At 50.6% G+C, this 24,760-nt stretch overlaps 1 protein-coding gene across 4 annotated transcripts in view; it reads left to right on the top strand.

Moving 5' to 3' along the window:
- Nucleotides 1-24,760, top strand: part of KIRREL3 (kirre like nephrin family adhesion molecule 3) — a 359,658-nt gene that overhangs the window by 214,111 nt on the left and 120,787 nt on the right. For 3 of the 4 annotated variants that reach the window (XM_027699386.1, XM_027699385.1, XM_027699388.1), the window contains exon 2: nt 21,513-21,590. The exons of the other annotated variant lie outside the window; for it this stretch is intronic. In XM_027699386.1, the coding sequence (XP_027555187.1) occupies nt 21,513-21,590 (78 nt within the window). The remainder of the gene's footprint in view (nt 1-21,512; nt 21,591-24,760) is intronic. 4 annotated transcript variants of the gene reach the window in all.

The following is a 24,760-nucleotide window of genomic DNA, read 5'->3' as shown; positions in this document are numbered from 1 at the left end:
TGCAGAGACCATGGAAAGGTTGTAGAGACCATGGAAAGGTTGTAGAGTCCATGGTGAGGCTCCAGGGACCATGGTGAGGTTGTAGAGACCATGGTGATGTTGGTCCCTCTCTTGGCCCCACAAACCCTCCGGGTCTCTGCTCTGCAGAAGGGTCCATGTTCCCATGTGGGTGACACTGTCCACACTAAGGGTCTTATTTGCAAACTCTGGAAGCCAGAGAGCAATGGGAAAAAGCCACGGAGCCAAGTGTGAAGTGACAGCCACAGTTAGACTGTCTGGGAGGCAACAGGAGAAGAAAACCACCAAAAAAAGGGGCAAAAAACCTTTGATGCTCGAATGTTGGAAACCAGGCTGGACCTTGCTCAGGTGCTTCCTGAACAAGCATGAGGAAGAGTATTAGATGGAATATTGGGAAGGAATTCTTGGCTGTGAGGGTGGGGAGGCCCTGGCACAGGTTGCCCAGAGAAGCTGTGGCTGCCCCTGGATCCCTGGAAGTGTCCAAGGCCAGGTTGGACGGGGCTTGGAGCAACCTGGGCTAGTGGAAGGTGTCCCTGCCCATGGCAGGGGGTGGAACTGGATGATCTCTGAGGTCCCTTCCAACCCAAACCATTCTGGGATTCCACGATATCCAACACCTCATCCAGGGCAATGGGATGCTGTGAGTGCACCACACACATCCCAGCCCCTCCACCTGCTGTCCCTGATCCCTCTCCAAGGACATCCCAGCTGCTCTCTGCACTCCATCTGCAGCCTCCAAACAGCCACTGCAGGGGAGAAAACAAAACTGTGAGTTCAAGGGGGGAGGGAAAAATGATTTAAAAAAAAAAATCAGCTCTTTTGGCATCCCATAAATCTCAATTTATTTGTCCTTTCCTTTTTACACAAGCGTGAAGGGAAGCAAAGCCTTGTGTGCAGAGCCTCCCCAGGGACCCTGTCAACATGGTGGGGGACATTTAAGGCAAGATGCTTTCAGTCCTCAGCCACCTGTGGCGAGGGGAAAGGGCTTTGTGGAGCTTAATTCAATTTTTCCCCTCAGGTGTTTCTGTGGTGGGATCATTCCAGGTGATTTTTCGCTCCAGGGGAGAGGGAGGTGTTGGAAAGGGAATGAGGGGCATCAGGCACAGTGTCATGGGGCAAGGGAGGGGATTGTCCCCTCTGCTCTGACCTGGGGTGGCCTCACCTTGACGTGGCGATTCGAGACACAGACTTCACATGATGGTGAAAGCAAAGACATTTATTAATTATTTCAGTAAGCTTTTTATACCTTTTACACAATAGGCTGTAATTGTTCATTCAGGCTGTGAGTCCTTGCTGCTAGCTACAATATTATAACATTTTTACCTGTTAGCAACATTAGTTCCTTTTGTCCTTTGTTCAAGTTCCTCTTTCTGCCCTAGGGAACTGCTTCTCCCTACTTTTCCCATGGCTTCCTTCCCACCAGTGTACCAATGTCCATTTCTTGCTGTTTTCCCATATTAGAAATCCCTACATTTCCCCCTTCTGTTTTTGCAAACAAGATTGCTTTAACTGATTTTTGAATGCAATACTCTGGATGCAGGTCATAACACAAGGTATACGAAGCAACAGCATTATGATAACAACTACTACCATTAATTACAACTACTACCATTAAAGCTCCTTTAAGCAAATCACACAACCATCCACCCAGGCCCCAGTTCTCAGACAGATTGTCTAGCCAAGACCTTGGGTGCTGGGGGTAGTTTGGGCACCACGATATCAAAAAGACATTGAGCCATTAGAGAGTGTCCCAAGGACTGGTGAGGGGTCTGGAGGGGAAGCCTCGTGAGGAGCAGCTGAGGGCACTTGGTCTGTTCTGCTGGAGAAGAGGAGACTGAGGTCAGAGCTCATCAAGATCTGCAGCTCCAATCTCTGCTCTCTGTGAGCAGGGACAGCACCCAGGGAATGGCTGGAGCTGTGCCAGGGGGGTTTAGTTTGGATCTCAGGGAAAGGTTCTTCCCCCAGAGGCTGGTTGGGCACTGCCCAGGCTCCCCAGGGCAGTGGGCACAGCCCCAAGGCTGCCAGAGCTCCAGGAGGGTTTGGACAACGCTCTGAGGGACAGGATGGGATTGTTGGGGTGTCTGTGCAGGGCCAGGAGTTGGACTGGATGATCCTTGTGGGTCCCTTCCCACTCAGGAGATTCTGTGATCCTGTGATTCTAAGGTGCTCAGTTAGTGGGGGCTCGTTAGTCTGGGGTGCAGCACTCAGCTAATTAGGGCCCTAATTAGGGCTCCTCCTGCCCTTCCCCTGACTCTGCTGCTGGAGAAGCTGCTCTGGGTGGCTGTGCTGGGGTGCTCTAGTGAGGTGAGGTGGGTGCCCTGGTGAGGACACACGATGGGTGCTGTGTGACAGTGATAGGCACTGCCCTCCTGCCTCTCTGCCAAGGGTGTGTGGGGACAGTGAGTGCCCTCCCTCCAGCAGCCCTCCAGGAAGGGAGTTGGGGTGGCTTTTCTCCCAAAGGCCAGTGGGCTCTGCTCTCTGCAGCCCTGAGCTGTGGTGGGGCCCCGTGGCTGCTCTCCCTCAGCTGTCACAGCACAGAAACACCTCTTCAACTAAACACCCTTTTTGTGGCTTGTTGCTGAAGCTGCAGTGGTGGGGTTTTGCAGGGGTTTGGGGGTTTAGTTTGTTGTTTGGAGGAGGCTCTGGTTTTCCTGAGCTCCCAGCAGGATTTACCTGGGGTTATGCCATCCCCAGCAGTGGGATTTGATGTGCCTGCACCCGCAGGAGGGTGGGATTGGGGCACTCCCAGCATTGAGATCTGAGAGTTTGCTGTGATCATCCCTGTAACCTCTCAAAAGCTCTTGTTGAGTGGTGCTGGAGCTGCTTGGGTCACGTGGAGTTTAAAAAGGGCATTGCAGGTTCATGTGAGCACGGCTGAGAGCAGGCAGTGGGTGCTGCTTCCCGTATCCATGAGGATTCCAGCGCTTCAGCTGCTGTGCAGGATGTCCCATGGGCAGGGTGGTGGGGACAGGCTCTTCCCTCTACACAGTGGGAGCTGGCACAGACTGTTTAACCCCCCTTTTTTGGCTGTTTAACAGCCCTCTTTCCCACTCCTCACACAGCACTTGTATCCACATCTTCATTTTCCCTGGCCTAGGACGTTCCCCACTCGCAGTAGTACAGCAGTAATTACACTCTCCATCGCTTTCCCATCAAGAAATAAATGGAAGAAAATCACATCCCAAGGTACCAGCACTGACCTTCATTTCAGAAGGTTAGTCACAGTCAGCTGGGCTATAATCTAGCCCTAAATTTATCCAGGACCTTGCTGTTCCCTCGGGCTGATCACACGCTGGGATGTGGGGCAGCTCCAGTGCCTGGGAGGCTGTCAGGGGAAGCACAAGTGCTGTGGGAGCTGTTTTCCACAGCAGAAGGTTCCTGTGAAGAGATTGGGGGTGGTTTTAGGCACCTGACACATGCTTTGCTCTGTCAGTGGCTCAGAGAGCAGGAAAGTGTTGGGGTCCCCCCGAGGTCAGACATTTAAAGTTCATTAAACCTCTTCTCTTCCATGGCCTGACAGAGCTGGGGCACTGCCTGTATCTCCCTGAAATGTCACCTTCCCCTATTGATGATGGATAAACTTCTTTCCAAAGACTTTCCCTAAGGTGTGATGCTTGATGTGGCTTTTTTCCTCAGCTTCCTCCCCTCGGTCCCGTGTAGCTCCGAGTGATGGAACTCCTGCACTGGGGTTGGCAGGAAAGATAAACCTCAGGAAAGGTCAGCGTGTTTGTCTTGTTCTCTCCAGCCCCTTGGTTGCTGCATTGTGCCCTCACCAGTCCCCCCCAGCCTGCTGCTGGATGAAGGGATGGGAATATTCTAGTTCCCAGCCCATGGAATGTGGTCACCAGTTTGTTTCCTGTCACTAGGAACACCTAAAGCCTGCTGGGAGAATATCTGTTTTAAGGCTACATCCTTCAGGATGCCACAGTACAGTGTCCCATAGTCCAGGGAAAGCCTTCCCTGCTCTGCTCTGAGGCTGTGACGGAGGTTGGTCCAGCATTTCTGGACATTCCTTAGGGACACTACCAACCCTCCTGTTACAAAGCACCTCTGTCTGCTCTTTCCAAACCTGTTCCTGTGCTGTGCTGCCCAAGAGGGTGGTTTTGGGAGGGGGGGGAGTGCACAGCTGTCCTCTGTGCCCCACCTTTGGTAAGCAAAGGGGATATCTCCCTTTGCCATGGAACAGAGGGGAGGGTGTCTCCTCCATTCCCTGGAAGGCTGTTTAGGGAATATTGAGGTAAAAGACAGTGCCTTGATCCCTTGTACCTCTAGCATTCCTGGGCCTCAGCTGCCCTAAACAAGGTGCAGGGTGAGAGCTGGATCCTGGTATCTTTATTCTCTCTCTAGATTTGCCCTACACCTCTCACTTACTGTCTTTGAAAGTGTGTGTGGGGGGGAATAGATGGCAATGAGGATTGTGCTCAGCTATTTCATTTAAGTCATAATCATTTCTAATCTAAATGTGCAGGGACTGTATTACACAGCCCAATCAGTCACTTAGATTGTCCTGTGGTTTCAGTTTAGTGAGAAGTAAAAGCCATCCAGAGGCAGAAATACGGGAAATGAGCATCCCTGGGACTGTGCAACTTTTTAATGACAGGACAGCTCCGGTGTCTGAGCGTCAGTGGGTTATCCCAACCAATCCTGTGCAGTAGGGATGTATCCCTGGGATGGGAATAGTGGAAGGAATGACTGGTTTAAGGAGTAATGACTTGCTTCAAGTCTAGATGGAGGAACTGGGCAGGCTTCTGTCCTTGCTGCAGGCAGGGGTGACAGTACAGTCCCCATGGGATCCCCACAGCCAGATAATCATGGAATGGTTTGGATTGGAAGGGACCTTAGAGACCATCCTGTTCCACCCCCTGCCATGGGCAGGGACACCTCCCACTAGCCCAGGTTGCTCCAAGCCCCGTCCAACCTGACCTGGAACACTTCCAGGGATCAGGAAGAGTTTCCTTGCACAACAAGCATGTCTCAAACAAAGGTGTTTATGTGGGTAAATCAGAGGGGGTGTGTGTGATCCAAAACTCTGCTCTTCTCTTCCCGAGTGAGCCCTGCAGCAGCTCCCTGGAATCCATCCCTGGGCATCCAGAGCAGGGCTGGAGAAATTCGGGCAGCAGCTTGTGCCCTTGAGTCTCTGCATGTTTGTCATTCTTTAATACAGACTGTTGTCCCTCTTCCCACCCCAGGAGGGCCGAGTGAGGGGACTTCCATGCCCAAAGAATGGGCTGGCAGTGATGTGAGTGCCCCGATGTGCTGCAGGACTCTCCTGTGGGAAGTCCCCGAGCTGGTGAAAGGGCAGGACGTTATCAGGGAAGCTGGAACCCCTCCAGCACCTCTGATCATCTTGTGTTTGTTCCCTCCATGTTTGCCAAAAGCACCCTTATTTATTTCATCAGCTAAATGCTGCAAACCAGCTGCCTGACTCCCATCAAGGCCCTTAATGGTGATGATCATTGCTGCCTCTAATGCAGTGTCTCCCAGCCAGGGACGGTGCCAGAGCACAGCTGGTGACCAACGGGGGCCTGTCTGTTTTCTGTTTTCTCCAGTATTTTATGGTACTTCGCTGTTTTTTCTACTGGGCCTCCTTTTTTTTTTTTCTTTGTTTTTTCTTTTTTCTTTTTTGCTTTTTTTGGAGGTTTTTTTTTTGCTGAGTCTCAGGAAGTTTTGAGGTAGAGCATGGCAGCTGTTTAATGGAGCAGGAGCCTGGCAAGGCAGATGAGCTCAGGGAGCAAGGAGAACTTCAGAACGTTTCATGTGTGTAAAAACACGATCCCTGTATCCTCCCAGAAGCAGGAAAAGGACGTGGCTGCTCTTTCCCAGCCAAGCTGGGAGTAAATAACACAGATGAGGCTGCATGAGGAGGTTTTGGTAGAGCCAGGAGGAAAGATTGAACCCAAGAGATTTGTTCATCACACCAGAGGTGGGTTTTTCCTTGGCTTGAAGTACGAGGATGAGCTGGAGAGGACACAAGGTCGGGCACAGACATTGGGAAAGGCACATATTGGGCATGTTGGGATAACCTGGCACAGGAAAGCTGCTCAGAGCCTGCATTTCCCAGGTGTGGGCCTGAGTGTTCTGCTGAACTGCTCCGTTGATTAAGAACACGGATCAAGAACTTGGCTGGGACAAGTCAGGTGGTTTCATTTTCTCTGCTGGTTCCCCGGGGGGGTGGGAGCAGGAGCAGGACCATGTCCTTGCATCCCAAGGTTTGAGGATGGATGTGCTGCAGCTGCTGTCAAGACAGGCAGAGGCACTTTGGTTGTGCTGTTGTGAAAGGGGTCAGGAGACCTTTAGGCTGCTGCCATCCTATGGAAAGCACACATGGCTGTTAAATCCATCCGTGGAGTCTCTTTCCTGCTGGGAAGTGCTCTGTGACTTCTGGAGCTGCGTTAAGAGACAATTAAGAATTTCAGTGTTGCTTTGATATTTGTTGAACAAAATGTTGACACAACACACCAGGCTACTCGGGCTTGTTTTAACTTGCAGTTTAGGCTTCAAAAAAAAAAAAAGAGTATGAAATGAATTAGCAAATTATTTTGATTGCTTTGTTCATTTTTCCAGCAGGAAAGTTACCCACCTGGAAAATACTGACTGGCTGCAGGCAGGAGTAGACTTTATTACCTGAGATAAATGGATCTGGGATAAAAGTCCTCTTTATTTTTTCATTTTAGCTGCAAAGGATGATATGCTTCTGTTCTGCTCTTTGTGCCCAAGATCAAATAAAAAGGAACTTTGCATAGGTGTTCCAATGCCTTTCAAGGGAAAGTTTCTTCCCCCAGCCCAACCTTTTCCTCCTGGAAGCAGCACCTCGGACTTGAGATGAGAGCGATGTTTAACGTCCCTTTCAGAGCAATGCTGACACAACTCTGAGTCCCAGCACTGGCACCCGCCCTGTGTTCTATCCCATGTGCACAGTCTCTGATCTCTCTACCTTGGCCTTGTTTTATTCCCTTTTTTCTTTCTTTCCCCATTTCCTTCTTTGTGGAAGAAGCATCGTTTCGTTTTCCCGCGGGTCCCAAGCGGCGGCTGGCGGAGCGGGGTGTCAGCTGCACTAAATGAACACGCTCAGATCCCTGTAAATCCCTATTTACACATAATAAACATGAGGTTATAAAACATAGAGGAAATACTGCATTATTGATTGCAGCAGTGGCACTAGTGCCCTTTGGAAGGTGGGTGGTGTGTGCCCATCCGTGAGTGCTCCGAAGGCAGATCTGCTGCTCCTTGGAAGTGCAGGGCAGGTGTGGTGGTTTGAGACCCCCAAAAATCCAATTCCCAAGTCCAAGCCCCCCTCCCACAACTCACCCCAGTGTGAGAGGGGTTTTTCCAGACACAACATAAGATTCAATATGGGGGGAAGGGAATTATATTACAATTATTACACAAATAAATATTATAATACATTATATACACAATCCTAACTATCTCTCCTATGATAAAGCAGTATTTACATTGGATCAAATCTCTTTTCCCTCCAAAAAAAGTCCAGAAGGGAAGAAGGAAAGATCCTTTCCACGTTCAGGGCAGCAGTGTCTCTCTTCTTCAATGCAGCAGTCGTAGCTGGAGTTGTAGCTGGATCTCTCTCTCCATTGCACACAAGGGGGTCTCCTCTCACCCCTCTCACACTGGGGTGAGCTGTGGGAGGGGGGCTTGGACTTGGGAATTGGATTTTTGGGGGTCTCAAACCATGACAGCAGGTCAGCTGCATGCTGCCTCCCTCCAGGAGGGGAGAGGACAGACAGGATGAGGGGGGAAAGGTGGATTAGAGCTGTTTGCAGATGGAATAGCAGAGGGGGATATTTAAATATAAGGAAGAAGTTTTTACAGTGGGGGTGGGGAGGCCCTGGCACAGGTTGCCCAGAGAAGCTGTGGCTGCCCCATCCCTGGAAGTGTCCAAGGCCAGGGTGGTCATGGCCTTAATTGGTCCTGGGGTAGTAGAAGTGTCCCTGCCCACGGCAGGGGTTGGGAATGAGATGATCTTTAAGGTACATTCAAGTCCAAATCATTCTATGATATTTCTCTGACCTGGAGCCCTGTTGGGCTTGTTGGGATTTTTAAGCAAGAATGTGCTTGAGAGAAATGTTCCTACAAGTGGAGCCAGAGCCTTCAAATCTCCTTGGCTTTCCCTCTCAGAGCAGGTGATCTCTCCCTTTGTGTTTAGGCTGCACCAGGAGTGGTTTATGTGCAGGATCCCCTGGTCATGGCTGTGTGTGAGCAAAACTAAAGCTTGGTACAACATTTTGGGGGGTGCAGAGGCAGCTGTTTGTTGTGACTGGGAAGGATGGTTTACAAGCCCTGACACCACTCTTCTGGCTTTGAGCAGGACACACTTCAAAACAAAAGGTGTGGTGGTTTTTCTCTGTGTGTATGATTTTTTTGTTAGGTTTTTTGGCTTGTTCCTTAAAAAATGGTGACGTGTTCACCATCTGAGGTGCCCTGTCAGCATCACTGCCCTGGCACTCGTGTTGCAGTGATGAAGAACAATGTTTTGATGGTTGCTGAATTTGTAGCTGATGATTTCTTCTTTCCCAACAACGGGCTCCATCCCTCATCTCCCATGTGATTCATGACATTCATTCCCCTGTTTTATCTCTGGCTGAGGTTGCAGGCAAGTGAGGTCTGTCAGGCTTGACAGGTAGTTGGAATAGGTTTTGTTGGGTTTAAATGAGTTGAGAGTTCAAACCCAGGCAGGCAATGGAGCAGTTCTGCTCCCCTTGTTCACTTTAAGGGGATTGCAGACCCTGCTGCTCCTCACAGTGCTGGTTTGGAGGCAGCTGTACAGGTCAGAGGAATTCTGAGCTGTGTTAGCATGTACTGTAGGACAAGGGGGAATGGCTTAAAGCTGAAGGAGGGCAGGGTTAGATGGGATATTGGGAAAAAATTCTTCCCTGTGAGGGTGGTGAGGCCCTGGCACAGGTTGCCCAGAGAAGCTGTGGCTGCCCCATCCCTGGAAGTGTCCAAGGCCAGGTTGGACGGGGCTTGGAGCAACCTGGGCTAGTGGAAGGTGTCCCTGCCCATGGCAGGGGGGTGAGATTAGATGATCTCTGAGGTCCCTTCCAACCCAAACCATTTCATGATTCTGACAGAAAGAGCATCTTCACGAAACGTGGGTAACTTGAGCTGGCACATGGGAAAGCTCTGTGCCTGACGAGCGCCCTGACCCCGGAGCTGAGCTGTTTGCTCGCTCGTGTGAACTCTGCAGTGAAAACAGATTAAAGTTCCCTTTTCCTGCAGCTCTTTTCCTCCAGGTATTTAATCTTAGTTTACAGACGAAATGTGCAGTGGAGAAAAAGATGCTAATCACACAGTTGCTGCACTCTGCTCCAACCACTGAAAAATTTATTACCATCTGTCCTGGATTGGACGGGGCTGTGAGCAGCACCACAGCAACAGCTTTGAGCAGCAGCAACGGACTCAACACTGCAACAGGGAATGGCACCAAGCCCAGGGGACCATGCAGAGACCTCCTGGGTTTGGTACAGGAGAGCTGCACTTGGCAGTCTTGGCTCAGGTCAGAGGCTGGAAAAGTCCGTGTTGGGCTCAAAGCTCCAGCACTGACGGGTGTCATCAGCTGCTTTCTGGTGGGAGGAGGTTTTTTGTCAATGCTCTCAGGCACATGGTGGGGTTTTTGGGCTGTCCTGTGCAGAGCCAGGAGTTGGACTCGCTGATCCTTGTGGGCCCCTTCCAACTCAGGATATTCTGGGATTTAACTAGTCAGCTCTTCCCACTGTTTCCAGCCAGGTGTTGGGACGGCTGTCGTTATTCCAGTCTCCTGGATACATCATTATGCACATCCCTAATAGGTCCCTTCCCTAACTGTAATGGGGCACGTGGCTTTATATGATCAAGTTCTGCCAGGCTTTTATGAACCCTGAGCAGAAGGCGAGGTCAGAAATCAGAGCAGAAATGGGATTTCTCCAGCTCCCAAAGTAAGGTGTTTTTGGCCACGCAGCTTTCTGAGCATCTTGTAATATCAAACTGTCTTGGAAGCAAAGTGGTTTGATTTCTGGCCTGTCTCTGCCCTCAGTGGATTAGTGGACTTACAGTTCAGAAGGACTCAAACTACAGCTCCTGTGATGCATCTTAAATACTCGATTTTCACCTGGCATTTTTCAACAGTGATGTTTCTCCCCAGCTGCTCTTCCTGCAACTGTATTTCCCCTCCAGCACCAGCAAGACCAGCTGAACCTTGGAGCACACAGCCACTCCATAAAGTCTCTCTCCTTTGGCTGTGTTTGCGTGTGAATCTCCATTTTTTCAAAAATAACTTGGACTATTTTCATAAAACCTCACACCTTGAAGAACCCGAAACTGCTGAGCAAGGAAACGATGGTTGGCGGCGCAAGGAGCGCTCGTGTCTCTCCTGCAGCAATTAGCAAACCTTAACGCAGCCTTGGCTCTCTTTCCAATTAAACTCTGGCAAGCTGGAACTCACGATGCGATAATGAAACGGGGGGTTTTGGAGCTGCTCTGCTTGCTGTTTGGAGGATATGGGAGCTTTAGGCTGTCTGGCTGAAACCGAGCCATTGAAAGTAATGGGCTGGACAATCTCACCCCATTACTTTTAATGGGACCGAGGGAGTGCGTGTGGGAGCGGCGCTGGGGGAACCAGGGGAGCTGTTTTCACACATCATCCAAGTTATGGCCAACGCTGGGAAAGTGCCCCCCTGGCAGTGGGAGCTGAGCTTGGGCAGTAATTTAGGGGGTTTGGCAGCAGCTCTGAGCAGTGGTGGCAGGAAAGGTGCAGAAAGGCACCAATCCCACCAGGTCTTGGCATCAGCCCTGAGCAGGGCTTATTTTGGTCAAGGCACATCCCAAGGGGGGAATCGCAGGATGTGGGAGGTCCCTGCTGCCTGTGTGTGTTTTGGGCTGTGTGAGGGCAGAGGCAGGGCTCCAAGTCCTTCCCTCATACCCATCTTCCCTAGTTTACCTTCCTGCCTCTCACCTGAGCCAGTGGCACCCGTGGAGGTCAAGAGGGATTGAACGTGGTGTGAACCACAGCATTTGTAGCTGGGCCTGGGGGGCAGCACTAGCAAAGCCTTTGCGGCGTGAAGATCCGGCCAGCAGGACCAGTTACACAAACTGTGGGGTTTCAGGTCAATCAAGAAACTGAAAATGCTCTAAAAAGGGGAAGGGTTGGCCATCAGACAGGAATATCACAGAAGCAGTGACTGAGGCTGAATGCTGCAGCCTGGAGCTGATGTCATGGGTGCTCTGTGTGCCCCCTGGACCAGGCAAGGTGAGCAGTGCTGGTGGAGCAGAGACAGCCCAGCCTGCAGCCACTGCTGGGATGGGATACCTGCATGGCCTCACTACCTGGCTGATGGACTTGTTTCTCATGGTGGACCAAATCTGCTCCCCCTGGGACAGAAGGTGTTCTGGCCAGGGCAGCAATCAGCCTCCCACAGCCTGAAATTTGCCCACTCGCTTCCCTTTCTCCTGCTGCTGAGCACGGCCAGAGCCCTCCCTGCCACTGCATTTGAAGCTTCAATCAAAACAGCTTCCTGCAGTAAGGGATGGCGATGTGAGGATTAGTTAATCCCTTAAACCTTGTGGCTTTCTCTCCCTTCATGCAGTTGGTGTCCTGTTCCTTTGGGGAGGGTTGGGTTCTGTTCTGCTCCTGCCCCTTCCATCTCAGCACCACAGGCTCTTCCAGAAAGTTCTATCAGAAGGAGTGGAGCAAGGACTGCAGCAAATGCACCTCCACCCTGGAATTGCTGCTCCCTTGGCCAGGTTACTCATCTGTGATGGTTTGGTGACACCCCCATGAGGTTCCCCAAGCTCTTTGGGTGCCTCAGCTCCCATTCAGGTTGCTGGGAGGTAACTCAAATTCGGATATCTAGGGAGGAAATGGAGGCTAACCTGTGCTGTGGGTCTGACCTAAGATACACACTCACATCACTGGTCTTCATCTTGGAGAGGAGGTGGCACAGCCTGGACTGGTCACAGCAGGTCTCCTGCCCCCTCTCACCTCACGGGCAGGAAGGCAGCTCAAAGCGTTTTCCAAAATTGCCAAGAGTCACCAAGGAGATGAAAAATAAAATAGAAGCTGGAGATCAGAAATGTTTTTTCCCAAGGCTCAGATGCAGAAGAATAGCAGCCATGCTGTGAGGTAACCATCAAACGGGATTTAATTATCCCATACACAGGAGTGATGGTGCCTGCGAGGCTGGAGTGCAGTTTCCTGGGAATAGCAGGACTGCTCTGCCTTGGGCGTGTGCTGGTGCTGCAGTGCTCTCCTGGCCTTTGGAGGGGCCTGGAGGAGCCAGGCAGTTGTCAGGGGTGTCCAGCACAGGAAGCTTTGGAGCAGCTGGACGAGGGGCTTTGTTAGGCAGGAGGAGCCGATGGGTCTGGGGCAGATGGGCTTGAAAGCAGCAACCACAGTTCCAGGGTGAGGCAGAGGAAAGCTGCATTCCTTGGGTGTCTCCAAGGGCAGAAGTGGTTTGTGCTTCCTTTGTACAATCCTGTGTCTTCCCAGCCTTGTAAAATGGATGGCTGAGCCAGAAACACTTCCGAGGAGGGAGGCGTGAGGAGCCGTTGTGGATCAGGAGCTGGAGATGTGACCTTTATGGTGCTGCACTTTTATTTTTTATTATTTTTCTCTCCAGCATGCCCACAGACTGTCAGAGCAGTGTGGGGACTTCCAGGGATTATTGTAAAGTGTTTCCATTGCCACCTTCTCCTCCCAGTGGGGCAGAGGTGTTATGGGATGATCCAGGTGGGGTGTCAGGCAGGGACAGCTCCTGCTTTGTGTGGATCTCCAGACCTGCTGGAAATGTGGTTCTCTGTGTGCCAGGGGAGCACAAAAAGTGTTGTTTATTCCATCAGGAGGTGTTCCCACCAGGCTGCAGGATAATGTCATGCTATGTGGGGGGCTGATGGTGCTTGGATTGGGATGGGACATGCAAGGGTCCTTCAGCAGGAGTGAGGAACAGTGGAGGGGCTTTCAATGAAATAAGAAACCCAAGTGAAATCAGGTGTTTAGGAAAACACTTAAGGAATCAAAATACGTGGATTTTGTGTCTTTCTCCCTGTCAGTTTTGTCCTGAGCTTTTTCATTCAGGTTTTAGACCCTCTTAGAGACTTAACAACCCTTGCTGTTGAAAGCCCTCTTGGTTTGTAGCAGCACACCCTGGTGCCAGTGCACTCACTGGAGATGGAGCAGGAAAGTTCAACACAGCTCAGACCATCCCGATCCATCTTCAAATGCCCTTTCCCTGCACTCCCTGCTGTTTCACACACACTCCATGTGCTCTGGTCTCTGGGGCTTTTCCAGTCTCTAGGGTGTGTCCTCACAAAGGCATTCTGATTCCCTGGAGAGCTTGTTCCAGGGGAGGAGGTGCCGCAGAAAGGTGGGATGGGTTTCATACCTGTCCTCCACCCTTTCCTCTCCAGTAGAGTGGTGTCACTTCTCTGCTGCCTGGAGTTGAACAGGCAGCTCCTGGGTTTAGTGGGATAGAAGAAGGTGGGTGGAGGAGCTGTGGATCAGTGCCAGCACAGCCCTTGGCAGGCAGGTCCCCCAGTGACTGCACGTCGGGTCTGAGCTGCCAAGCAGAGCGTGGGGGTAGGTGACAGACAGCCCTGGGCCATCCCAGCCCTGGGCTGGAGCAGAGGAAGCCTGGGGGAGGCAGAGCAGTCAGACAGGGACAGGGACAAGGCTCACGCTGCCTGTTCACCTCCCCTGCTCTCGCTGTTAATGCCCCAGTGCACACCAGGAGCTCCGTGGAATCCATGGAGCTGTGTCAGCTGGAGCAGTGCAGCCACTGGAGTGAGACCAGGACAGATGTGCCCAACACCTGCTTGTCCTGCCCTGTCCCTGTCCCCTGTCACCTCCTCGGGGTCTGCCAAAGTGGTCTTGTCAGCTCAGGTCTCCTGGTGGGACGGTGTGGATGGTGATGTGTCCTGGGGAAGCGCCAAGGAGAGGCTGGAGGCTGCATGGGGAGATGCTTTGCCGTTGCTTAAATTTCCCTGGAAGGCTTATTCCCGACCCTCCTGCAGCGACAGATGCGTTTGAGGCCCGAATGGAGCAGCAGGTAGGATGGAAACACAGATTAATTCCCCGGGGAGCCCTGGCAGGGCAGGTCAGAGCCACCAGCGGGTGAATTGGCCACAGCCCCACTGAGCAGGGCAGGGGTCTCACGGGGAGGCTCCGAGGGCCAGGCCTGCAGCAAACCCAGGAGCTGCAGGAGCTCTGAGCTGAGCAAGGTGAAAGTGGCCACGGGATGGCAGGTCCTGAAAAATACCCTAAAAATCATGGGACTGGGGGCAAATGCCTGAGCTGCACCTGCCGTGAGATTGTCCAAGGAAACACTGACCCTGCTGGGGAGGAGCCTTCGGAAGTGGGGGGTGGAAGGAGCAAGTGCAACCCAAAGTCACAGGGGACTGTTTCTTGGGAATCCTGCCCAAGGATTTGGGATCATGGGCAGCCCCACCAGCCTTTCCTGATGCCTGGATGTGCTTTTGTCCAGGTGATGTGGAAGTCTCTGGCTATGTTGGGTGTCTGACCCAGCTCTCATCAGTGCAAACTGGAGTGGGTTTGATAGTTTGATAGTTGGTAGTAGTGAAGAAAATGGTTTCTACATAACCTTTTATTTGTTTTTCTTTCAAATAAAACCCTGTGTGGAAGTTAAGACTTTTACAGCAGGAAATACAGGGACCTTTTTTCTGGACGTGAGTGCAGTTAAGCTCTGGAACTTGCTGCCCCAAGACCTTAGCAGAGCACTCTGGATTATTTGACCAGTGTAAATGCATTTCTGTGCACACAAAGGTGTGAAAGCCCTTTATGTGAGAAGCTCCAAGGAGTGACGGCCACCTTATCCTGGAGTGAACTGTTTTTCCTACTGCAGCTCCATCAAATTTCTTTACTTCAGGGGAAGGAAAACAATAATCCAAAGAATGACTGGATTTGAGGTTTGTGAGGGTTTTTCTTCACTTGTCAGATGCTCCCCATTGTGAGAGGCTCAGAAAAAGTGCCCCAGCCGTGGAGGGCTGGGGAGGAGAGTGGGGAATACAGGCAGGTTCAGCACTGAACTTTGGGGACCAAAGGCTCTGTGCTGCCACCAGAGACAAAAAACCTCATCAAAACACTCCAGTGCTGAGTTACAACTTGGAGGTGCCTCTTTTGCCTTCATTAGCCAGGGAACACAGGGATCTCATTCTCTGTGCTCAGCAGCACGAATCACTCTTCTTTCTTTCCCCTTCTGCCAGTTGTGTGTCCTGCTAAGAAGCAACTTTTAATTGTCTGGTACCAGGGCAGAGCTTGTTCCTGGGGAAAGCTGCCTCCTGAGTGTTTCTCTGCTCTTGCCCTTGAAGCTTCTGGAGCTGGTGCCTTTCAAGGCATTTTGGATTCCAGGGTACTATGATATTCCAGGGCCAGTCCAAAGTTGTTTGTCCCAGAGAACCCCCTCCTGTGTTGTGGATGGCTCTGTTTTTTCACTGGCTTGAAAGAGGTTCTCTGAAAATAAGCACATCCAAGTGCTCCTGTCTTTTTCCATGATGGTTTTCAACCTGAAAGGATGTTGGATAGGAGTTTTAGGGACTCTTCAGCACCAGAAATTCCCCTTAGGGAAAGCAGTTGTAGGACTGGCTGTGGGTTTTGACCCAAAAGAATGTTTGGCAAAAGTTTCAAGGTCCCTCCAGCCTTTCTACACCAGAAATTCCCCTTGGGGATGACATCAGCAGGGCTGGTTTGTTCTGGTGGTGCTGCTGTTCCCAAGCTGCAGGGAGGTGACTCTCCAGGGGTGTTTAAGGCAAATTTAGGTCTTTACAGAGGTTCTACACAGGGTTTCAATTTTGGGGAGTTTTCCTTCACCGTGCAAAGTTGAGCTGACCTCTCCAAGGTGGTTTTCACCCTGTGCAGCCCCAAGACAGGAGACTTGGGAGCGACAGAGTCTTCAACCAGAACTGGCTCCTGAATGGGGGACCATTTTCCACAAGCCTTGCTGTGTGTCCTTCTCTCTTTCCAGGTCTTTGGGCCTGGAATAGCCAGTTGCGTTTTCCATCTCGGAGCAATGAGCTGGCAAACATCTCTGCTCCATCTGTTTTCCTTCATTGATGGATTCTTTAAAGGCAGATTGTGGTCCCACGGGGGCACACTCAACTAATCCTCTGCTTTTAAGATTTTATTTGTGCAATAAATGGATGACAAGGTGGTTTGCGAGTACATAATACAATAAATGGGTTTATAAATGCAACTTTTCTGCAGAGCACTGTAGAATAAAATACAATATCACCACGGCATTTAACACTGATCTCTGGTTCATTCATATTTCAAACAGTAATGTGCCCATTTTCTCATGTGGGAAGCCTCTTAGGTTTTTTAGTACATTTTTATAAATTAACCAGGCACAGATTTAATAATAATGTGCATTTGTATGGCTTTTTCCATCTCTGAGGATCCTGGATTGCTCTCAGCCTTAACGGTGTAATATAGAAATTACGTGCCCAAGGATCTGTTTGCTCTCTGCCAAAATGCAGCAGGAGTTTGGATTGCTCAGGAATGTTGTGGATGCAAATGGCATGGAGACAGGAAGCTTGAACCCAGCACTCAGGGCAGGAGAGCTTGAAGGGGAAGGTGCTTTGTGGGTGCCCAGAGCAGAGTCCTCTGAAGAAGAGGCCGTAGAGATCTTTAGGAAATCTCCAGGAGAAAAGCAAGGTGGTTACTGAGGAACCAGGAGGCTGGGAAATGAAGAAAATGCTCCTTCATGCATTTCCTGTAACTTTTGGGGTGCAGCATCCCCAGACACGGGGAAGCCAAGGGCAGGGAAGGCCTTGGGAGAACAGGCTTTTCTGTCCAGATGTGCCTTTTGAATGAGATCTCCAGCAGCAGGAAATTGGATCCATCAGGACAGGAAAATTCTGAGCAGAAGGAGGAGATTTCTTGATCAAAGTGTGTAAAGTGACCAAAATCTCTTCGATTTGTGGCACAGGATCTTCTCCCCTCACCCTTCCTGGCCAACTTAGGAAGGTGTTGAGCTTCTTTCCTTGGAGGCTTTAGTGCTCTTTGAAGAGCTCCCAGCCAAGTTCTTTGCTTCTGGGATCCCCAGGTGAGATGGGGCTTTTCCAACCCTCAGCCTTTCCCAGTTCCCATGTTTTGGTGTCTCTGACACCAGGATATCTGCCATGGACGTTGTTCTTTCCCCATCCTGGAAAGAAAAAGTGTAAAGTTAAACTCCTGCAACTGGACAAAAGTATTTACAGGTAGCAAATTGCTGTCACTGTAAAAGGAAAACATGAGAAAATGGAAACGTGATATTTATGTTAATACAAAGTTTTAAAAATTTAATTTAAGAGACCAGCTGTTTCTGCTTCTCTTGTAAGAGCTTAATTGGTATATAATAGCATAGTTAATTAAATACAAATCAATAGTTTAAACCAGCTAATTGATATTTAATATGTATGGGAAAATATAACTTAGTTGTGATATCATTAACTCAATATTAAATAAGCAATGGAATTGCAATTATGCCTTTACAACGATTGTAAAGTTTATCGTTCTTTAATAAACTTGCAATTAGACAGGGTGAGCTGAAAAATTATTAAACAGGTATTATTGGGCTATTAAACATTTATTATCATTCCTGGTGGGATACAGCTACACAATAGTAGACATTATGACTATGTTAATAAACCCTTATTACTGCTCTGCAGCTTTAGCCTTTAGTGCCCCGGTGATGGGAAACCTCCTTCCCTTCCTGAGCAGAGGAATTGCCTTGGAATTGAGTGAGAAAATCCCAAACATTGGGAGATACCAGGAAAAAGGAGGATTCCATAGTTTGGGCTAGTGCTGAGAGATTATTCTTCCAAAACAAACTTTCATCCTGATTTCCCAGCCTGAAGATTTGTTTCTCGGAGACCCCGAGCTCTTGTTTCTTTAAATTGGCTTTTGCTTTGTAGTCACTGGTAATATGTGGTTTTAACTTGGTTCTGATTTGTCTGACATCCATGATGATGATGATTTGTCTGACAAATCATCAGGGGCATTGTGCCATTTTGAAGTTTTATTCATAAAGGTTCCTCTGAGTGAGTAAAAAACAGGGCCCTGCCGTGTGTTTTCCAACCAGGATCCTTGAGCTCCCACTTCTTCACAGTGCCTGGGATGATAAACTTCAGCTGAAAGTAGTTTCACTCCACTGAGAAAATTCAATTGCTGTTGCAAGGCAATGGGTGGGATTGTTTTGGGAGAGTGGGGGATATGTATGGGTTAAAATATTGTGTTTTCAGTAAAATATTGTGTTTTCAGTGGTGTCTCAGCAGCCCCCCTAAAGCCGAGACATTTAAATGCTGGGTACCTGCTTAAATATTTTAGCTTTAGGTAGCCACTAAAAGCCATGAAATGGTGAGACATCCTCAGGCAGCAGAGTAATCTTGAAGTATTTTACCTTTTAAAGGCGCTCTCAAGTATTTAAAGGTGCCTTTAGCTATAAAGATTTTTGCATGTTCTCACAAATTTATGGTATGAATTATTATAATGCAGTGCTTTTGTACAGCTCCTTTCATCATGGGATATCAAAGTGGTTTATAAGTGTTAATTATAGCACCCCTCGGGGAGGCAAGTGGGAAATAGGCACCCACACCAGTGTGTGTTGATCCAGGCTCCAGATGGGTAATAACCCACATTTCAGCTTCATCCAGCCCGTGTGGCTCAGCCCTGAGCCTCCCTCCCCACTCTGAGGGCTCAGCTGGGACTGGAACCTCCTGGGTAGCTCAGTCATTGCCTTGGCCAGTGCCCCACGACCTCCTTTTGGGAGCATTTTGCTCCCTGCAGTGGGAAGATGAGAGCTGGACATGGGAGTGGTGGGACAGACACCCCCCTGGGGACACTGGAGCTGCTGCTGCCCCCATGGATGCTGTGGTTTGGGATGCTCGGGGGCCCCCAGTGTTAGGAGGACCTGGAACTGCTGGAGCGAGTCCAGAGGAGGCCACGGAGATGCTCCAAGGGCTGGAGCCCCTCTGCTCTGGAGCCAGGCTGGGAGAGCTGGGGGGGTTCACCTGGAGGACAGAAGGCTCCAGGGAGACCTAAGAGCCCCTTGCAGGGCCTAAAGGGGCTCCAGGAGAGCTGGAGAGGGACTGGGGACAAGGGATGGAGGGACAGGACAAGGAGGAATGGCTTCCCACTGCCAGAGGCTGCTCCATCCCTGGAAGTGTCTAAGGCCAGGTTGGACGGGGCTTGGAGCAACCTGGTCTGGCAGATTGTGTCCCTGCCCACGGCAGGGGGTTGGAATGAGATGAGCTTTAAGGTCCCTTCCAACCCAAACCATTCCATGATTCTGTGCTCCTGATGGTGTTTGTGGTCACAGGCCATGGAGGGTGTGGCAGCCCCTGCAGTGCCAGCTCTGTGTCAGGCACAGCAGCCACAGCCAGGCCCACGAGTGCAGGGCTCAGTCAGCCAGAGGAATTCTGGCTTGCTGGACTCCACTGTGGGCTGTGCTGCCCTGTGTGGCACTAATCTAATCGTGTTGTTTTAATTACACTTTGATACCTTGGTGCTCGCTGAAGGCTCGATAGCAATCGATGGGGTTTTGTTTTCCTATCAATGAGGACATGAAGGCTCTCACCCGCTTTGCTGGCTCGGCACAACGGCCCCAGGGGCTCTCAGCAGCTCTCAGCTCCTGCCACGGGCACAGGGATTGTCTGTGCCCACAGCAATCCTGCAGCCCTGTATGGAAACCTCCCCACAGCAAGCAAGGTCTGATGGATTCCAGTTATCAGACAGGATAAGGGAGGTGACCTGTGCTGGGTGTCCTGCTAAACCAGCAGCTCTTTGCAGTCAGGAGTGTTGGGGGCATCCAACACTCTGCAAGTGGAGCCCTTTCTTGGTGTATTTGTGGTTGTGGACTTTGTGCAGGTCACGGTAGATCTTGTCACCTCTGTCCTGCAGAGCAAGAGGGCTGCTTTCCACCATCAGAGATGGACAGTGGTTGCTCATTGCCCCTTCCTGTTGATTAGGACTCTGATTCAAGGCACCACTGAGAGTTCTGACAGTTGGTTCATCTGTCCTGACTTGTCTAATCTTTAGACATCTTTAGATTGGAGTTAGTCACCGCCCTTTACGGCCAAAAAGTGAGTTACAAGCCCCTCAAAGTCACCCTGGTAGGTGAAGTGAGTCACTTTGTGGACTGTTTCTCCCCAGGGCCATGTGTATTTAGAGGAGCAGTTACATTCCAGCTTACTCTGAGCTAAGACTTACTTTTGTTGGAGCATCAACTTTGCTGAGATTACACGTGATTTATGTTGGTTAGATGCTGCTGTCCTCCCTGCTGGCAGCCTTAGGACCAGGAGCTGGTGGTCCCACCTGCAAGGTGGGATCCTGTTTAATGTTACAGAAAGTGCTTTAACTAGTCCCACGTGTACCCTGAGTGTCCTGGGGTCCAAAGAAATCTGTTTTTTTCTGAGCTTAGGCTCAAATTCTTCCTCATACTGTGCTCAAGAGGAGGCTATAACCACTCCACTGGGATGCCATGGCAGTGAGCACTGTTAGAGGGGGATGCTGTGTATTTGGGTCTGTACCCATGTCACTCTGGGTGTCTCCCATGACACTGCACATCCCATCACGCCGCAGCAACTCCCTTCTTCCTCTGGGCTCAGTCCTGACCTGCCATTCAACCCCAAGTTTGCATCGTGGTGCTAATGCCAAGGCTGCCAGGCAGCTCTTGCTCTGCTCTACAGCCACCTCTGTGCTCTCCACCCTCCTGCTTCGCTGCCTTCCCCTCGTGCGTGCGACACGACTTCCCAACGCTCCTTCCCCGGCTCTGCACAGTCCGCAGCCACATTAAGTAAACATCAAAGGGGCTTTGATCAGCAGGGCTCTGCAGAGCACAGAAGCCCCCGAGGAGCTCTGCAGGTCCACAGGCAGCATCGGGGACACGGTACCTTAATTTTCTGCGCTGTGACACAGGAGAATTTGTTTGAAGAACGAGAGCTCTGAGCGGCGCGTGGGGAGGGCGCGTGCGCAGCCCGCTTCTGGAAAAACCCACGCTCACATCTCTCTCCCTCTGCTTGTCACCAAGAGTCAAAAAGCCCCATTAAGAAATCAAGGCATCAAAGGCATGTGCCTCCTCAGACTCTGGCACTCTGCTGCTCGTGGGGTCACTTACTTGCTTCTAAAGAGCAAGATTCTTCAGGCCAGACTTATCTTCCCTCCCAAGGGCCATTTCCCGTTTTGCTTTGCTGCCCACTAAGGGAGAGAAGGATCAAAGAGTCCATGTTGTCGCTGCTGTGGAGGAAGATGCAGCTCGTTCCCTCTTTTGGAATAGAGGAGTGATTGAGAAACAGGCATGGGAGGGGTTGGTGACCCTCCTGTCTCTCGATACACTGGCTTGGGAGCCCAGCAAAGCTCAGCTCAGTGAGGCTGACCAAAGAGTTCTGTTCCATGCCCACCTGGCTGGTGCTTTACCTGAATGGTGTCTCCAGCAGGATTTGCTCCCTGCAGCATTCCTGGGAGCTGCTCTTGTCCCCAGCCTGGTCTAACACCACGCTCTCTTCTCTTGCAGAACTGGGGCTCCCAGGAAGAGGATGCTGCCTAGTCCTGGGGTTCATGTACAAGGAGAAGTACCGCAGGATGACTGAAGGTGAGCAGTTCCCTCACCTTCTCTTCCTCCTCCTCTTCAGCCATCTCATTGCCAGGGGTGTCCCTGCTAGGGATGATCCACGTTCTTGTTCACACTGAGGAGAAAATCCTGCTTTCCCTTTGATCTGTGGAGCATCTTAGCAGGCATGGATGAGGGAAGTCCCCAGTGTGAAGCTGCAAGAGAAGAGCAGGAGCTTAGTAGTTCCATACATCCAAAATCCACTGTCTTTTCCTTTGGAAAGGATTTGTCACATGGGAAGCTCTTTCAGCAATTGCTGCATCTACTCTTTTTGCTCTAGTTGGGTGGTCGTGCCTCTCCATGACACTTCCAGAATCCCTCTTTCCAGTGGCTTTGCACCCCTCAGAGGCACCGTTCCATTGCTCATCAAACTCCTGCTAAAATTTCCCTGTTTTATATTCTAGTCATTCCCCGAGTACTTTATGAGCATTGATTAATCCATAGAAATATCATAAATAATTATGAAGTGTAATAACTAAACAAAAACTATTTATGCTCGGAAGAAGTGGCATCCTTGCTTCTGGCAGCTTCTGTTCCTGGAGCAAACCCTGGCACGGCAGCTTCTGATTAATGCTGGGTGAGAGCAGGAACACAGATCCCTGAGCCCTGGGAGGTGGGAAGGTCTCCAGGATGTGTCAAGGAGCTGCTGCGAGGCCACTCTGGGAACCACAAACTTGACCCAAGTGTGGATTTAATTCTTTCGGGGGGCTTAGAGTGGAAACAATGTAGACAAAAAATGTGATTTCTTGCCCTACTGCACTTCCTTTTCTGGAAACATCCACGGTCAGGCTGGATGAGGCTCTGAGTAACCTGGTTTAGAGGAAGGTGTCCCTGCACATTGCAGGGGGATTGGACCAGATGAGCTTGAAAGATTCATTCCAACCCAAACCATTCCATGATTCCTTTTCCCTGTGGGATGGCGAATCACCAGCAGATAGCCATGGATGTGTCTGCTCTCACAGGAAGCCTTGTCTTCCTGAGAGTAAAAGGTGAGTTTGTTTCCATGGAGTAAAACTCTTGGAGAGGCAAGTTTATGGCTCAAATATCAGTTAGAAGATCAAAGGTTCCTTCACGTTCCCCAGAGCCCTGATACTGAGCTGATAACATGGGGAAAGTACTTCACAAGGCTTCACCTCCTGCTTGTTAATTACCACATGCTCTTTAAACATTGATTAGAGGATGTTTTTTAACTGGAAGGAGCCGTCCCCTGGGAGATGGGACGGCAGAGCCTCGTCCAAGCGCTGTGAGAAGGTGCAGTTTCTCTCTCTCTCAACACGTTCCTGTCCCTCAAGCCTCTTGGAGAGGCTGCCCGTGGCTGTGCCCAGACAGGCAGGAGCACCCTGGGGGTGCTCACAGGGTGTCCACAAGCTGGCAGGACACTCCTTGGATCCTGCCAATCCTTTGGGATCGCCCCGGTTCCCTGGTGCATTCAAAGCCTGTGACGTGAGCCCCCTTTTCAGGCTGAGCGGGGCTTTGTGTGGGGAGAACAAAGGAACATGAAAGGCCAAAAGTAAAGCTTTTGTGTGGGAAAGGGAACAAAGTGTTCCTGCCTGACTGCAGCCAGTTTCTGGCCCCTGCAGGCTGCAGGGCCATTATGTTTAAAGGTACAATCTGCCAAAAAAACAAAAGTCAGGGGGATTTCCATGGCTACAAAGACCACCCAGGACTTGTGTTTTCACTCGAAGCGGCTCCGGATGACAATTGCAGAGCTCCAGCCTCCCGGGTTTTTGGTGGATTGCAGTGCAGACCCACGCTCTGTGTGTGAGCTGGGGTGGGGTCAGGTGTCTGGTCACCTATAGAGGTACCACAAAGGAATTACTTGCCCAAGGTGCCTGAGCTGGCCTCTTGGAACCAGTTTCCTTGTAAGGATGAGGACAGAGACCGATTCCCTTTTGTATTTTTGCCAAGGAAGAGCTTTTTCTCCCTTTTATTGCATGATGGTGCTAATGAACAGCCCTATTAATAATTGCAAGGGAGCTGAAGGAACTGAAAGCACAGCTAGGGAGTGGGGCAGTGGGATAATTGTGAGGTGTGGGGTCTTCATCCTAGTGGAAATAGGTAATTACAGGGATCATTAGAACCTTGCTGTCACTCAGTGGCGATATCTACAAAATCACTTGTAGGCAGAGAAGCACAGGAGGACTTAGAGGCTTTGGAAGTGTGGAGGAAACACTCCTTGGTGGGAAATCACTTCTTAGGTTGGATCTCAGGAAAAGATTCTTCCCCCAGAGGCTGGTTGGGCACTGCCCAGGCTCCCCAGGGCAGTGGGCACAGCCCCAAGGCTGCCAGAGCTCCAGGAGGGTTTGGATAATGCTCTGAGGGACAGGATGGGGTTGTTGGGGTGTCCTGTGAAGAGCCAAGAGTTGGACTCAGTGATCCTGTGGGTCCCTTCCAGCTCAGGATGTTTTACAGTTCTATGGAACTGTTTCTCTTGGCTGTCTCCATGAAGAAGATCCAGGCTGGACTCTTGCAGACCAGCCTGGCAACCTCTCCCAGTGGGGCAAAATAAATGTCGTGGGTTAGAGATGCTCTGTGGACATGCCCAGAAATGGTCTTCAGTGGCATTATGTTATTTGTTCTCCAGTTGGTAGGGGATGGGTGTCCATCAGCCCAGCTGAGAGCAGATGTGGCTCTTCCAGCTGAGCTGGACTCCAGGGCAAGGAGCCAAAATCAGTGTCTGTGAACTTGCCTCTGTCCATTTTAGTTCCATCAGTTCTTCATGTCAGCGTGTATCAGTGTCTGTGTAGTGAACAGACTGGTCTGGGTGTGGTGTTGGTGCCTCTCCCAGCTGTCAGGGAGCAGCAGCCTGGGCTGCTGCCACCATCCCTGGAGATGGGCACAGCAAACCCAACCTGGGTCCTCTCCTTGCTCTGCTGCCCCACACTGGGTGTGACCACCTCCTGCTTTATTGCTTCTGGGAGACCCACACCAGGAAAAGGGCTGGATTTGGTGATGAAATTGGGGTGTATTTGGCTGGAGAGCAGGAAGGTGTTGCTCCAGCATGGCTGTTCTATGCTTATCCTTTCACTGGGATTGATGGTGGGCTCATCTGAGTGCTGGGCTCATGGTTTGGTGTGTGCTGTGCTCATGGTTTGCTGTGTGCTGTTCTCATGGTTTGGTGTGTGCTGTGCTCGTGGTTTGGTGTGTGCTGT

This window comes from Neopelma chrysocephalum, unplaced genomic scaffold (assembly GCF_003984885.1).
Source record: "Neopelma chrysocephalum unplaced genomic scaffold, ASM398488v2 Primary Assembly neopelma1_138, whole genome shotgun sequence".
Classification (NCBI taxonomy): Eukaryota; Metazoa; Chordata; class Aves; order Passeriformes; family Pipridae; genus Neopelma; species Neopelma chrysocephalum.
The sequence above is the reverse complement of the archived record's forward strand: the minus strand, read 5'-3'. Positions and strand labels throughout refer to the sequence as shown.